General features: G+C 38.4%; 2 protein-coding genes across 4 annotated transcripts in view; one reads left to right on the top strand and one right to left on the bottom strand.

The window, feature by feature from the left end:
• LOC103542999 (zinc finger protein 709-like) overlaps positions 1-17,449 on the top strand; it is a 161,142-nt gene that overhangs the window by 75,488 nt on the left and 68,205 nt on the right. The gene's annotated exons all lie outside the window — the stretch shown is intronic.
• The window catches only part of LOC103541191 (zinc finger protein 709-like), a 32,006-nt gene continuing 14,639 nt past the window's right edge, over positions 83-17,449 (bottom strand). For all 3 annotated transcript variants that reach the window (XM_008507928.2, XM_008507929.2, XM_070625457.1), the window contains 3 exons: positions 4,599-4,725; positions 4,332-4,392; positions 83-3,959 (listed from right to left, as the gene is read on the bottom strand). In XM_008507928.2, the coding sequence (XP_008506150.2) occupies positions 2,966-3,959; positions 4,332-4,392; positions 4,599-4,725 (1,182 nt within the window). In that variant the 3' untranslated portion in view covers positions 83-2,965. The remainder of the gene's footprint in view (positions 3,960-4,331; positions 4,393-4,598; positions 4,726-17,449) is intronic.

Raw genomic sequence — 17,449 nt, 5'->3', positions numbered from 1 at the left:
TGAGGACTGAGTCCTTCTTGCCCAAGCCTTCAATTCTTCTGCAGAAGGAGCCCACAGGCTAGAAAGAAAAGTCAATGCATTAAAGAGGTTCAGGAGAAGTTTAACATTCTCTTAGCATAGGAAACAATTCAGTTATTCATTTTCCATTAATTATATAAATATATTTTAGGTATACTTGTGAATTTCCAAATGTTTACTAATACAGCCATCAAAAGATGCAAAACATGCCATCACCAAGAAGAACACTCTTGTGGTGCCCATTTGAATGAAACCTCTCCAATATGTAAGTTAACACTAAAAAAATTGGGAAAGATTAATGCTTACTTTGCTCTTTATTAAACCTTGTGGGCTGGCTGGCTGGCACAGTGGTTAAGTTTGCATGTTTCACTTCAGTGGCCTGGGGTTCACTGGTTCAGGTCCTGAGTGCGGACCCATGCACCACTTGTCAAGCCATGCTGTGGTAGGCGTCCCACATATAAAGTAGAGGAACATGGGCACGGATGTTGCTCAGGGCCAGTCTTCCTCAGCAAAAAGACAAGGATTGGCGGCAGATGTTAGCGCAGCGCTGATCTTCCTCAGAACAAAAACAAAAACAAAACCTTGTAGCTGTTACTCTTGTTTCCCACTTTTCCAGGACTTGTGCGTCTAAGCACATGGAAATGAAACCTGTGAACAGCAAAATGGGTGGAGGGGCTTTGGGGATCAGTGAAGCCAAAAACTTCCAGCTACTCCTGGGATAAAAAGACACTATTTTCTCTCTCCTCTTATACTCAGGATGTTACTCAGAATGACACCCTCTCTCTGCAGCTCACTCAATTATTCCTGGGATGGTTGCCTCTAACCAGCCAGAGCTCTTTGTGCTGTTTCCACGGGGAGATCACAGCAGACTCACAGAGATGTCACTCTACCCATAGAACTCACTCAGGATGAGCTAGAACAGGGCAGGTGAAGGCAACTGTCTCTCTAAGTGGGAGGAACTCCATGGTTTACTGGGGTGCATGTTGCACACTCAGTCTATACAGGAGCAAAATGAAAATGACAAAGACTAATATTTCAAGTATCTAAAGGTAAAATAAAAATCCTCTCAAATGACATTAAAAACAAAGACACCACAAATATCTGTGGCCTAAATCAATAGGAAGTTTCAGGTCCCAGATAATAATGACATCCTCACTCACTCCTACCCTCGCAGAACAGATATATACACAGCTCAGCCACCCAATAGCTCACATTAGTTTTTACATTTCTTCAAAGCCCTTAATTCCATCTTATCAGACAAAGCTTTACCATGTATTAATACTCTCTCTTTTCTCACAAACATATAAGCATCAGGACTGGAAGAACTCATTTGTTTCAAGCCACTATATCCAAATCCCACTGGGCCTTACTTCAGCTGCACTGGGTACACTGCCTGTATAGAGCAGGCAGGTGAGGGATGCTGAAACATTAGCATCAACAGCACAGCCTCTGAGAAAGGAAAGCTGGATTGGCACAGTGGTCCTGTCTCTCTCCCTGGCTGGGTTTCATTGTCTCACAATTTACCTAAACTCAAAGGCCTCAGTTGAGTCATAAAAGAGATATTAATATTATGCAGTATGCCAAGAACCAAATTTACATATTACAAACGAGGTACTTCATGATCAACACTAATTTACCGCAGGAAATACATCAGTGTCTTGACTATAAGTAGGAAAGACAACAACTGTTCCAGAGGACCAGGAGCTGGCTGCATGCACTGCAAGGTCAAGTCTTACCCTGCTCAAGGGAAAAATGTCACACACCTCCTTCCTCAAAAGTATAGTTACCAAGATAAAACTAACAATATTTTGTAAACATACCAGTAAAAATGGTAAAAGATAAAATTCTAAATTATAAAGATAACTAATATTCCCTTTTTACTGAAATGACTCACTGGAACTTCTTACAACTTAACTTCAGCTCCACTGCATTGTTTCTGCCTTCTAGAAAACAATGATTAGGTTTACCAAAGATAACATACTCATCAAAGATAGAATTAATTTTACCTGCTCACAACATTCAATCCAGAAAATGACCTGCTTCCTTGAATAGCAATCAAATCCACACACTCACGCCGAAATCTTGTAAGAAGTCCTTCTGAGCACTCTGTTCCCAGTATTCCTCCAGTCCTTTAGGTCTGTGTCATTCTTACCAGAATTCCTTACACCCCTCTCTTTGACTACAGGTGCAATCCTGCAGGTCAGTTAAACACGGCACTGAAAAACCATGACTGTCAAGTTTTCAGTTAAGAATGGATGAGAAATTAGTTTCATGACAGAAATTGTAACTATAACAGAATAAAAAGTAGAGTTTGCCTGAGGAAAAAGTATCTGAATTTGCAAGCACATGATAAAATAAACTCATAATGTATAATGGTTAAATGAAGAAAACTGCAAGGGATATCTGAAAATCCCTAATTAACATGGATTTTAACATATTCAGAGGAAATGAAAACCAGAATAACACTTAGTAGCATTCAATGGATTAGAACAGTTGATAAAATACATCAATGAAACAACTACAGATGTGCTCATTTCCAAAGCAAATATACCTAGCTTAATGACATGGAATCAAACTATTGAAAACATATTGACAAATATGTTCAGGTACGTTCTTGACACTTACGTGGGTTTTCCACTTGTGTGTATTCTCCAATATCCTCAAAAGTTTGCATCACAAACAAAGGCTTTCCCACTTCTGACATTCATAGGGTTTCTCTCCAGTGTGAGTTCTTTCATGTGTTTGAAGACAACTGGGAAACTAAATGGTTTACTACAATTTTTACATTAACAGTTAATCTCCAATAAGATTTTTTTATGTATCTGGAAAACTAGATGAGACCTGAAGGCTTTCCCACATTCTTCACATTTATGTGGTTTTTCCTCTAGTGTACATGCTTCCATATCCTTGAAAGTTTTCATGAGAAAAAAAAGGCTTTCCCATTTTCCTAACATTCATAGGGTTTCTCTCTGGTGTGAATTCTCTCACGTCTCTGAAATGATGTGAGAAAAGTGAAAGCTTTACTCCCTTTTTTACCTCCATAAGATTTCACTCCAGTATGAGTTCTTTCGTGTACATGAACATTACTGGAAAACCTGAAGGCTTTGCCACATATTTTACATTCATAGGGTTTCTCTCCAGTATGAGTCCTCTCATGTTGTCGAAGAGAACTAGCACATCTGAAGGCTTTACCGCATTCTTTACACTCATATGGTTTCTCCCCAGTGTGACTCCTTTCATGTGTTCGAAATGCAGTGGGAGAAATGAAGGCTTTCTGACATTCCTTACATTTATAAGGTCCATTCCCAGCGTGAAAGATCACATGTGATCGAAGGCTTGATGGAGCTGTAAAGGCTTTCCCACATTCCTTACATTCATAGGGTTTCTCTCTAGTGTGAGTTCTTTCATGTATTTGAAGAGAAGTGGAGTAAGTGAATGCTTTACTGCATTTTTTACATTCATAGGGTTTCTCTCCAGTATGAAATCTTTCATGTCTTTGAAGAGAAGTGGAATGTGTGAATGCTTTACTGCATTTTTTACATTCATAGGGTTTCTCTCCAGTGTGAGTTCTTTCATGTACTTGAACATTACTGGAAAACCTGAAGGCCTTAGCACATATTTTACATTTGTAGGGTTTCTCTTCAGTATGAGTCCTTTCATGTATTTTAAGAAAACTGGGGAAAGGGAAGGCTTTCCCACATTCCTTACATTTATATGGCTTCTCTCCATCTTTTTGATAGTTACATGGTTTGTGTTCTATATGACATCCAACCTGTCTATTAACAGATGAATGATGCATTAAGACTTTTCCACATGCACTGTATTCACATGCTTTAGCTCCTGCAGTTTTCTTGTTCAGATTGAGATTTGAAGTAAGGCTGAAGTTTTCTCCACATTGACTGCCCTCTTCACTTTCACAGAGTCTCTCTACCATATGACTTCTGTAAAAAAGAGATTTTTAATGATTTCATATTTGTTATATCTTTTATGATTTACAGAACAAGTTTAGGTGTGCTGTCTCATCTGAACTGTCTGAAACTGAATATACTGACTGCTTTGCAATAGGAATTCATCCTTGCTATTATCCAAACAGTAACAATCATATATAGGGTTTGCTAATACTATTTCCAAGTGACTACTTTGCAAAAACGGAATCTCTGCATCAAATTTCAGAGAGTATATTTGGTTAAAATTTTGTAAAAAGAGCTAAATTTGAAGCAAGGGTTATTTGACTTCTTTGCTTCTTTCTAAAATTTCATTACATACCAGGATTCTCACATGAGACACTGCTTTCTATTGTGAGTGTCACTCACCTTGGTTTTTGCCCCTGGTTTTTGTACTGATCTTCAACACTATGATCTTCCTGTGTTTTTCCTGAAATGCAGACACATAAACTTGACTTTAAAGTATTAGAAATTATAGAAACATTTTTAGATTCTAGGCTCATGATGAGCTTTGATCATTTCCAGTTTATTTACCAACACCTCCCCCCATCCACCTTGTACATCTGAGAACAATGTTGATGGGCAAGATACACTTGTTCTCTCATTGATGCAGTGAAGGAATGTCCTCATTCTTACCTACTGAGGCCAGGATCCTGAAGGTTTCCCACATCACATCTCTGTAGAGTTTCTTCTGAGAAGGATCCAGTAAAGCCCACTCCTCTGGGGTGAAGTTCACAGCCACGTCCTCAATGACCACTGAGTCCTAAAACATCCCAAATATGTGCACAGCAGGATGAATAAGACTCAAAGCACTGGACACCCATACTCCCATTTGTAAGAAGGTTATGTACAATACTGTCATGTCCAAAAGTGTATTCTGTGATGTGATCATCAAAAATGCATTCTTTTTCTTTACACAGTTCCTCACCAATTTAACAGCATCATGTACACAAGAAATTATTTACACATTATTACTGTGATCACATTACATTGTATTTCTCTGTAATGGCAGGGTCCAGAGCATGTTGGGAAATGACAGATATGACATAAAAAGAAACAAATATTATCATTTTAAGAATGATGATTCCTTACAAGAGAAAATTCTTTCATCTTCATCTTTATTACTCACCATTTACAGCACGCCATGAGGCAAAGATACAAATCTGCATAAGGTTTCAATGAAGAAAAACATAAGAGAAGAACTGAAAGTTTGTCTATTTCTATCACCAAACAAGGAGTCTAGGAGGCATGTAGAAATCAAATTTTTAATAAAGCCCAACTGGGCAGATGGTCCTGAAGTACTCCAGGCCATCATTACAAGTAACCAGCTGTAGATGGCTGAATGTAAATATTCTTGTGAGGACATTGCTTTTTAACTTGTGTAATATTTCTTATAGGCTCAAGTCCTCCCTTCCGTCCCTGTAAAATTAGATGAGGACAGAAAGTTATTTGGAAGTCACAGCTCAGACACAATTAAGAAGGCAGGACAACTTGGACAATAATATCCGTATGCTCACATGCCTCAAGGCTGCTTCCCACCAATGTCAGAACACAGTGAAATGACAGTGTGCCGTAAGAGCTCTCTCTAGTCAAATTCTAACAGTGTGCCCTGGGCCTTGCTGGCCTGGAGCCAGGTTAAGAGCTACAGATTGCAAGGCAGTTCACTTAAGTCCACAAAGGCTTGATGGTCAATTTGGCAAAGATTATTGAATCTGTAAAGGATTTGAAAGAGCTTTCCTTCAACAGAACATAAAATCCCCATTCTCCAACTTCAAGAGGAAGTGTTTCCTCATGAGCCACTCGAGATGATGCCCTGCCAACTTCTGAGATGACACTTAAGGAATTTACAAGCTCTCATTCTTGACCTCACAAGAAAATGAACAAACTTGAAATGAAAACACTCTTCTTAGATCCATGAGAGCCTGGAGGTCAGAGGGCAAATGGGTGTCGCCAAAAATAAGAGATAAGAAACACAGCATTTTTGATTTTGTTTTAAATATTTTCTTGAGGTCAAAATGGTTTAGAATGTTGTGTAACTTCAGGTGTAATTATTATAGATCAGTTTCTGTATAGACTACATCATGCTCTTGACCAAAAGTCTAGCTTATATCCATCACCATATATATGTTCCCCTTTACCCCACCATCCTACCCGCTTCTCCTCTGGTAACCACTAATCCGCGCTCTTCATCCATGTGTTTATCTTGCATATATTGGTGACATCATATGGTGTTTGGTTTTCTCTGTCTGGTTTATGTCACTTAACATAAAACGCTGAAGATCCATCCAAGTTTTTGCAAATGGGATGATTTTGTCTTTTTTTATGGATAAGTAGTCCATTGTGTATACACACATCTTCTCTATCCAGTCATCAGTCAATGAGCACTTGGGTTGCTTCCATGTCTTGGTTATTGTGAACAGTGCTGCAATGAACATAGGGGTGCATAAGTCTCTGAGTTGTTGATTTCAAGTTCTTTGGATAAATACCCAGTAGTGGGATAGCTGGGTAGTATGGTAGTTATATTTTTAGTTTTTTGAGAGATCTCCATACTGTTTTCCATAGTAGCTGCACCAGTTTGCATTCCCACCAGCAGTGTATGAGTGTTCCCTTTACTCCACACCCTCTCCAACAGTTGCTATTTTTTGTCTTGGTGATTTTAGCCATTCTAACAGGTGTAAGGTGGTACCTTAGTGTAGTTTTGACTTGCATTTCCCTGATGATTAGTGATATTGAACATCTTTTCACGTTTATTGGCCACCTGTATATTTCCTTTGTAAAAATGTCTGTTTATATTTTTTGCCCATTTTCTGATCGGGTTTTTGTTGTTGTTGTTCAGTTGTGTGAGTTCTTTATATATTATGGAGATAAACTCTTTGTTGGATATACGATTTGCAAATATTTTGTCCAAAGTGGTGGGTTGTCTTTATGTGCTGATCCTTTATGTGCAGAAGCTTTAATCTGATGAAGTTCCACTTGTTTATTTTCCTTTTGTTTACCTTGTCTGAGTAGACATGGTTGATTCAAAAAGGTACTGCTAAGACCAATGTCAAAGGGTGTAGTGCCTATATTTCTTCTATGAGTTTTATGATTTCATATCTTACCTTCAAGTCTTTGACCCAATTTGAGTTAATTTTTGTGTATGGTGAAAGATAATGGTCCGATTTAATTCTTTTGCATGTGGCTGTCCAGTTTTCTCAACATCATTTATTGAAGAGACTTTCCTTTCTCCATTGTATGTTCTCAGCTCCTCTGTCTAAGAGTAGCTGCCCATAGATGTTGTTTGATTTCTGGGCTTTCACTTCTCTTCCATTGATTTGAGAGTCTGTTTTTGTGCCAGTACCATGCTGTTTCACTACAGTTTTATAGTATATTTTGAAGTCAGGGATTGAGATGTCTCCAGCTTTGTTCTTTTTTCTAACGATTGCTTTGGCTACTCAGAGTCTTGTTGGGTTCCATATAAAGTTCAGGATTTTTTGTTCTATTTCTATGAAGAATGTCATTGGGATTCTGATTGGTATTGCATTGAGTCTGTAGATTGTTGTAGGTAATATAGACATTTTAACTATATTTCTTCTCCCAATCCATGAGCATGGAATATCTTTCCAATTCTTTATGTTGTTTTCAATTTCTTTCAATAACGTCTTATAGTTTTCAGTGTATAGGGCTTTCACTTCTTTGGTTAATTTTTTTTTCTGTGCTATTTTATTCTTTTTGTTGTGCTTATAAATGAGATTGTATTGTAGACTTCTCTTTCTGCTAGATAGTTAGTATAGAAATGCAACTGACTTTTGTTAAGTTGATTTTGTACCCTGCAACTTTGCTGTAGTTGATCATTTCTTGATAATCCTTTTAATGTATTGCTATATTTGGCTGCCAAATATTTTATCAAGAATTTTTGCATCTAGGTTCATCAGCAACATTGGCCTAGGATTTTCCTTTTGTGTTGACCTTGTCTGGTTTTGGTATCAGGCTGATGTTGGCCTCATAGAATGAGTTAGGAAGCATTACATCTTGTTCAATTTTTTGGAACAGTTTGAGAAAGACAGGTATTAAATCTTCTTTAAATATTTGTTTGAATTCTCCAGAGAAGCCATCTGCTCCAGGGCTTTCGTTTCTTGGGAGGTTTTTGACTAGTGTTTCAAGCTCTTGTGATTGGTCTTCAGATTCTCTACTTTTTCTTGATTCAGTTTTGGGAGGTTTTATGAGTCTAAGAATTTATCCATTTCTTCTAGTTTATCCAATTTGTTGGCATATAGTTTTTCATACCATCCTTTTATAATCCTTTATATGTCTGTGCTATCCACCTTAATTTCTCTTCTTTCATTTTTAATTTTATTTGAGCCTTCTCTCTTTTTTTCTTAGTGAATCTGGCTAAGGGCTTGTCAACTTTATCTTCTCAAAGAACCAGCTCTTAGTTTCATCGGTCCTTTTCATTTTTTTCCACTCTAATTTTTATCATTTCCCTCCTTTTTCTGACTTCAGTCTTTGCTCTTCTTCTTTTAGTTCTCTTAGGTGTAGTTCAAGATTATTTATTTGAGATTTTTCTTGTTTGTTGTTATGGGCCTGAATTGCTAAAAATTTCTCTCTCAGTACCTCTTTTACTGCATCCCATAAAAGTCAGTATGTTATGTTTTCATTTTCATTTCTGTCTAGGTATTTTTTTATTCCTCCTTTGATTTCTTCATTGATCCAATGGTTGAACAGACGCATGAAGTTCAGACTCCAAAAGTAGTGACTTTTCCAATTTTTTCTTTTTAGTTGACTTCTAGTTTCATAGCATTGTGGTTGGGAAAGATTTCTGATTTTAACCTTCTTAAATTTACTGAGGCTTGCCTTGTTTCCCAACTATGTTCCACCTTTGAGAATGTTCCATATGAACTTCAGAAGAATATGTCTTCCACTGCTTTTGGATGGAATGTTCTATAAATATCTAAGTCCTTTTGATCTAGTGTTTCATTTAAGGCCACAATTTCCTTATTGACTTTCTGTCTGGATGATCTATCCATTGACGTAAATGGAGTGTTGAGGTCTCTTACTATTATTGTGTTGCTATCAATTTCTCCCTTTAGTTACTTTACTCTGGTGCTCCTGTGTTAGGTATATATATATCCATAAGTGCTATGTTCTCGTGGTGGAATGTTCCTTTTATCATTATATTCTGCCCCTCTTTCATTGTAATTTTTATCTTGAAATCTGCTTTGTCTCATATAAGTACAGCCACACTTGCTTTCTTTTTCTTGCCATTTACTTGGTGTATTGTCTTCTATCCCTTCACTCTGAGCCTATGTTTGTCTTTAGAGATGACATGTCTTTCCTGGAGGCAAAATATTGTTGGATCTTTTTTTTTAATCCATCCAGCCACTCTGCACCTTCTGATTGGTGAATTCAATCCATTTACATTTAGACTGATTATGGGTATGTGATGGTATAATACTGCCATTTTACCTTGTTTTCTTGTTGTTCTCTATTTCCATTTTTTCTCTTCCCTGCCTGCCATTTCAGTCTGGTGGTTTTCTGTGAGGGTTTTCTCTTTGTGTATGATTTGTGGCTCTGCTCTTTTCGTTTTGTGGTTACCATGAGGTTTGTATAAAAGACCTCATAGATGAGACATTCACATTTCTGATAGCCTCATCTCCATTATCCTAATTGGTTCCATCCCTCTCCTCTTTCCCTTCTGAGTTATTGTCACAAATTCTTTTTTGTGTTGCAAGTTTGTGATTAAAATGAAGTGTTTATAGTTATTTTTGATGCTTTTCTTCCCTTTATCTTTTATAATTGTTTGCTAACCCATTCTGTTAGAGAGCTGTGATTTTCTGACTTTCACTGTCTATTTAACTTCCTGCTCAAAGCTTTGTAAATCTTTGCCTTTCTGTTACAGGTAGGAGGGCTTCCTTAATCATTTCTTGTAAGGGAGGTCTAGTGGTGATAAACTCCCTTAGCTTTTGTTGAGCTGGGAAAGCATTTATTTCTCCATCATATCTGAAGGATAGTTTCACTGGATAGGGTATCCTAGGCTGAAAGTTTCTGTCTTTCAGTATTTTGAATACATCATACTAGTACCTGTGAGGTTTGTGCTGAGAAACCCACTGAAAGCCTGATAGAAGTTCCTTTGTTGATTATTTTCTTGACTTACTGCCCTTAATATTTTTTCTTTGTCATAGTTCTACTGGCTTTGTGTACTGGTAAGTGCAGTTCCTCACCCAGGTTTGGAAAGTTCTCAGCTATTATTTCTTTGAACGAGCTCTCTGCTCCTTTCTCCCACTATTCTCCTGCTGGAATACCTATAATCCTTATGTTGCCTTTCCTAATTCAGTCAGATATTTCTCAGTTTCTTCATTTTTAAAAAAACCTTAGTTGTCTCTCCTCCTCTGCCTCGAGCATTTCTAGATTTCTATCTTCTATGACACATATTTTCTCCCCCATAAGGTAAGCTCTATTATTTTTATGCTGTCTACATTATTTTTTTATTAAGATTATGATAGTTTACAACCTTGTGAAATTTCAGTTGTACATTATTGTTAGTCATGTTGTGGGTACATCACTTCACACTTTGTGCCCTCCCCCCACCCCCCCTTCCCCTGGTAACCACCGATCAGTTCTCCTTGTCTATATGTTAACTTCCACTTAGGAGTGGAGTCATACAGAGTTTGTCTTTCTCTGTCTGGCTTATTTCACTTAACATAATACCCTCAAGGACTAGATTATTTTTTATCTAACTTTTTTTAAGAGCTTCAGTCTCTTTGCTGAAGTATTCCTTCTGCTGATTAACTCTATTCCTGAGATGACTCAACTCTTCCTGAGTTTTCTTGTAATTCAATGAGTTTCTTTATGACAACTATTTTGAATTCTCTCTCATTTAGGCTAAACATCTGTGACTTTAGGATTGGTTTCAGGAGATCTACCCTTTTCCTTCTGCTCTGAAGTGTTACTGTAGTTCTTTATGGTGTTTGATGATTGATCCTTTGCTGGCATATTTGTTGTAGTATCAGGTCACAGATTCCACTTGCCACTGCTGGGGGGGAGCAGGAGCTATGTTTTCTGATCCTGCCCTGTCTGCTGGAAGTTGCATGGGTAGGACTCCACTGCGTTTGTTTGTGTGGGCTGGCAACAGCTGTTCAGCAGGTTGTGCTCACATGGGCAGAGCCTCTGCACAAGGTGGTCAGGTCATGAACTGTAGGTGGGGCATCTCTGCTTGGTAGGTGGTTTCTCTTGCATGCGCAGGGCCACCACATGCAGCAGGGAGCTGGCTAAGCTGCAGCACTAGGTGGAAGGGGCACCTATGTGGGGGCTGAGCCACCACTTAGTGGGTCCCACGGGCTACTATGCAACTTGGGCAGGGCACCTTCTGAGTGGGTGGGACACCTAGAATTTTCTGTCAAGTGAAATTGTCCTTCAAAAATAAAGGAGATATTACGACTTTCTGAGACAAAAATGGAGGAAATTTGTCATCAGTATACCTATTGTGAATTAAATGTTAAAAAATCTATCAGAAAGAATGTAAATGATAAAGGTACATGACTAGGAAAAAAGGAATGAAGGCAAAATATATTTTGTATTTCTTATAATTAACGTAATAGATGACACTTTGTTTCAAATAACATTAACAACGTATTTGGTAATGAGAAGATTATGAACAAGAGAAATAAATGACATCAGTGTGACAAAGGGAAATTGGGAATAGTGTGCTGAGAGGTACCTGCACACAGTGAAGCAGTCAGTATACTGCTATTTGGCAGGAGGTGGGTTAGTTGTAAATGTACACTGCAAACTCAAGGGCAGCCACTAAAAAATGTTTTTTAAAAGAAGTGTAACTGATACACTGAGAGAGGAGAAAAACAAGAATCAGAATAATTGCTCAATTTCAGTGAGAGAAGGCAGAAAAAAGGGGGAAGAGAAAAAGAAAAAATAGCAAGGGTAAAAATGGGAAACAGCAAAAGCTTTGTAAAATATTAATCCAACTATATCAATAACCACTTTAATCATTGATGGTCTCACTATAACTGAAAGACACAGTAATATCAGATTTCAAAAAACACAATTACATGTTGCCTAAAAGAAATCCACTTTAAGTATTAAGACACAGATAGATGAAAGGTAAGGGGATGGTGAAAAATATACCGTGCCAACAATAATCAAAAGAAAGCTGCCATGGGTATATGAATTACAGACAAGGCAGATTCCAAATCAAGGAAGACTCAGAGACTGAGGGTGGCATTAGACACTGATAAGGGGTCCATTCTCCCGGAAGGCACAGCAATCCTTCACGCATACCTGTAGAACAACACAGGAGCAAAATCCAGGAGACAAGGACTGATAGAATGCAAGGAGAAAGAGACGAACCCAGTGTTATATGTGTAGAGTTCAACACTCAGGAATTATAAATTTCAGCAGGCAGGAAAAGAGCAAGGACAGAGATGAACTCAACAAACACTATGAAACAACTGGATTTCACTGTAATCTATGGAATACTTCGTACAGCAAGAGCAGAATACACATTCTTCTCAAGTTCATATGCAACACTCACTGAGAAAAACCAGATTCTGAGCCATAAAGCACTCCTTTACAAATTTGAAAAAACAGAAATCATACAGAATATGCTCTCAAACTACAGAGGCATTGATCCAGAAATCACTAACAGCAATGAGTTAGGAAATGCCCAAATGCAAGGGGATTCAATATCACAGGTCTAAATAATACACAGGATCAATGAAGTCTCAAGAGAAATAAAAAACTGTTTTGGATTAAATAAAATAAAAACATAACATATGACAGGTTCTTGGATGCACCAAAAGCAGTACCTGGAGGGAAATTTATGCCACTGAACAAATACAGTGGGAAAACCAGAGATCTATAATCAGTAATGTAAGTATCTACCTTAGGAAACAACAAAAGGAAAAGCAAATTAAACTCAACGTAAGCACAATAAAAGAAATAATAGGGACCGGCCCCATGTCCAAGTGGTTAAGTTCATGTGCTCTGCTTCGGCGGCCCAGGGTTTCACCAGTTCCAATACTGGGCGTGGACATGGCACCACTGCTCATCAAGCCATGCTGAAGCGGCGTCCCACAGGCCACAACTAGAAGGACTCACAACTAAAAATATACAACTATGCACCGGGGGCTTTGGGGAGAAGGAAAAATAAAATCTTAAAAAAAAAAAATGTGACCATCTGATGGGCTCACCTCATTGACAGTGTATAATAATCCTCGTAACCCTAGACCTCCCCTAATGTCAATGTGATCTCAACCTCAGTTTTGTCTTCACTCTAAACAGACAGATGAATTCCAGTCAAGACACTGACTCAGGACCACATCAAGGAGAGCCCCATTATCATACTCCTGGTCCCAAAGGACAAAGAATTATCAAACGCACCAACTCAGAGTCCACTGTACACAGGACCCAGGCTTGGTGGGGTCAACAGTGCAACCGAGGCCAGCACAGTGCCCAGGAGGAGCTGCCCAGCAAGCAGCAGCCCACAGTGCAGGAGCCTCCAGGCTTTCTCATCAGCTGGTCCAGGTAAGAAGGCCCAGGGGAAAAGGGAGGGCGAGATTTAAGTGTTCAGAAGTCAAACATTAAATATGTGGATCTTGGCAACTCGATACAAGAACAAGCATGGGTAAGAAAAATAGACATTCCCACTGGCTTGCTTTTACATAAAGAAACACTAACAGGATGGTGAAGCAGTGATCAACACTGATCACGGGAGGGAGGCAGGAGTTAGAGCAGAGGAGTGGGGCAGGAGGTACAGTCAGGGAGTCTCCTTAAGGCAGTTTCCTCTCAGGAATATTTTTAACTTTCCCATGCATTATTTATTTAAAATAAGTGAGCAATTTATATACATCATATTTTTCTATACTTGATCACTATTTTTAATTATGTTTAGTTTTTAAAAATTAATTTAAACAATTCCACATAGGAAACCATTTCAAGATTTTCTTTTTTCTGCTTTTTCTCCCCAAATCCCCCAAGTACAAGTTGTATATTTTAGTTATGGGTCCTTCTAGTTGTGGCATATGGGACGCCACCTCAGCATGGCCTGCAAGATTTAATCCTTTAAGCACTGATGGACATAAAACCGTAAACCATAAAAAATTTACAATCCCTTTCTAACAAAAAGGACAAGGGGCATCACAGTTTACCCCTCAACTAAATTCACACACTGGGGATACTTTCAGGAAGTAGTAGCATATTATACCACATTAGGGGTTTGCAATTAAGGCGTGCAATAAACTAGGAATTCCAAAGATTTACATAAGGTTTGACCTGTTTCATCAAATCAATGAAGATAGAAATTCAAGTGCTTTTTCCTCACATCCATCAAAATAGGCACTCATTTGCCTTAGGAATAGTATAGCCTTTTATTTTTTTAATTTACTTTTATTTTTTTTAGGAAGATTAGCCCTGAGCTAGTATCTGCTGCCAATCCTCCTCTTTTTGCTGAGGAAGACTGGCCCTGAGCTAACATCCTTGCCCTTCTTTCTCTACTTTATGTGTGGGACGCCTACCACAGCACGGCTTTTGCCAAGCGGTGCCATGTCCGCACCTGGGATCCGAACCAGTGAACCCCGGGCCGCCAAAGCGGAAAATGTGCACTTAACCTCTGCGCCACCAGGCCAGCCCCCTAGTACAGCCTTTTAAAGATCAAAGTTCTCTAGGGACATGGACACACAAAAACTGACCCAAAACTTTACAAAGCACCTGAGCACTTAAATACACTCATCTTACACCTCTAGGTTCTAGTGCCTAAATGGAACAAAAATTCTATTTGGCTCCACTACTTTCTTGCCCTATTCCCATCTCTCTCAATCAACTTACATTTTATAACCCCAAGCGCTAATGGAAACTAGAATCAAAGGGCAGCTATTGTCAATGGATAAAGAAATCCAAGGACAGAAACGCAAACATTCAAATCTGCTAACAGAAGCAGCCTGCCTGCCTACAGAGCAGAAGGACAAACTCACCCTCAGAAAGTTGACCACATTCCCAAACTTCGGGTCTGAACACTCCTGATTGAGCTGTAACCCCTAGCGTGGCCCTTGATTAGAAATGTACACTTAACTGTGACCTCATCATCTGGAATAAAGAGTCAGGCTCCATTTTTTAACCTTTGAATCTTCCTAGCCATCAGCCTTGCACTCATCCCGTCCCCATCTCCACTTATTTTGTGCTTAAGATAAAGAATCCCAGGGCTCTTGGCTCTGGTGCAAAGTTTGCATCCCACAGCCGTAGCCAGGGCTCAGAGACTCTTAGTCTGACCACAGGGTGTGACATGTGCTCATTAAAGACTCAGGTTACACACTGAACTGGAAGGGAATTAATTTTAGATCAGTTTTTGCCTGTGTCCCTAGAGAGCTTTCAACCATTAATACCTATAATATCCGCATCTAAGGAAACTGATCTCTATTTTCACTGTTATAAGAAAAACAATACATCATTATGTAAATGGGGGATGTGCCTGGAAACTGTTCCCTCACCCCCCAGCTTTATTGAGGGATAACTGACTATTAAAATTGTATATGTTACAAGATTACGACGTGATTAGATATACATATACAATCTGTATACTTGAAACTCGATAAGACAGTGGACGGATTAAGCGTTCTCACAACACACACACAGAACTTATCTCACTTTTTGATTCTAGCCATACTAGTGGTTGGGAAGTGGTCTCTCACTGGGGTGATTAGCATGTCCTTGATTACTAATGATGTCCAGTATCTTTTCATGTGCTCTTGACCTTTCGTCTATCTTCCTTGGAATACAGTATACTCAGATCCTTGCCATGTTTAAATTGAGTTATTTAACTTTCCACAATTAAGTTTTAAGAATTCTTTAGATTTATTTGATGCAAGGTCCTTATCAGGTATATGATTTGCAAAAATTTCTCTCATTCTGTCAGTTGTTTTCACTCTCGCTTTAAAAATTTTTACTTTTAATTGTGGTATTACACACACACCATAAAATTTACATTTTCACCATTTTCTAAGTGTATAGTTCAGTTATAGCACAAGTCAGAATTTGCTTTCTTTTTAAAACTGAATAATATGCCACTGCGTGTACGTGCCAAATTGTTTTCATCCATTCAAGTCTTGACGCGCGCTTCATTTTCCTCCACCTTTTGGCTATCATGAATAATGCTAACGTAAACACGAGTGGACATGTACCTGCTTAAGTTCCTGCTTTCAACTCTATTTAAGTTCCCAGAAGTAGAATTGCTAGTTCAGATGGTAACTCATAAATTATAAACACATTTTTGGCAAAACCATCATGCTGTATTTCATACTCCCAACAAAATATTATGCTCCTAGCGATAGTGCACATGGATTCTGAAGGCTGTTTTCACTGTCTTGATAGTGTCCTTTTGAACCACAAAAGTCACTAATATTATGAAAACCAAATTACCTAATTTTTTTCCATTTTTGCTCTTGGGGCCTTATCTAACAACTCTTTGTCAAATCCAAGGTCTGGAATTTTTCCCTATGTTTTATCTAAGTGTGTTACAATTTACTGTTTTTTTTGAAGATTAGCCTGAGCTACCTGCTGCCAATCCTCCTCTTTTTTTTGCTGAGGAAGACTGGCCCTCAGCTAATATCCATGCCCACCTTCCTCTACTGTCTATGTGGGATGCCTACCACAACATGGCGTGCCAGGCAGTGCCATATCCACACCCGGGATCCGAACTGGCGAACCCTGGGCTGCTGATGCGGAACGCACGAACTTAACTGCTGTGCCACTGGGCTGGCCCACGGTTTACTCTTACGTTTAGGTATTTTCTCTTTCTGGTAAATATGAGGTGTCATGTAAGGATAAACCTCTTTCTTTTGCATATGGCTATCCAGTTGGCCCACCACCAAGATATGGAAAGGTATTCTTGCCCCATACTTGACATTTGGCAATTTTTGGAAATATTAGTTGACCACAGATGTGTGGGTTTATTTCTCAAATCTCAATCTATTCCACAGATCTGTATGTCTATCTTTGCGTCAATACCACACACTCTTGATTACCATTGCATATTGCATATTCTGAACATGGGAAATGTTAGTCCTACCACCTTCCATTTTTCTTTTTCAAGATTGCATTTGCTTCTCTGGTTGCCTTGCAGTTCCACATAACTTTATGAAAGAGCTTCACAATTTGTATAAAGGAATAAGCTGGGATCATGACAGGTATGTGCAGAATCTCAGACCATTTGGGGAAGAATTTTAAGTCTTCAGATTCATGAAACTAGGATGTTTTCCCATTTATTTATACATTTTTCATTTCTTGTCACCATATTTTGCAGTTTTCTGAGTATTCATTTTCTATTTCTTTTACTAAACTTATTCCTAAGTATTTTATTCCTCTTGGTTTTATTGTCAATGCATTTCTTAATTTCATTATCAGATTGTTCATCATATGTGTATGAAAATACAACTGATTTTTATGTTTTGGTCATAACTATCAATTCTAATAATTTTTTTTAGTGGATTCCTTAGTTTTCTTTT

This window comes from Equus przewalskii, chromosome 6 (genome assembly GCF_037783145.1).
Source record: "Equus przewalskii isolate Varuska chromosome 6, EquPr2, whole genome shotgun sequence".
NCBI lineage: Eukaryota > Metazoa > Chordata > Mammalia > Perissodactyla > Equidae > Equus > Equus przewalskii.
The sequence above is the reverse complement of the archived record's forward strand: the minus strand, read 5'-3'. Positions and strand labels throughout refer to the sequence as shown.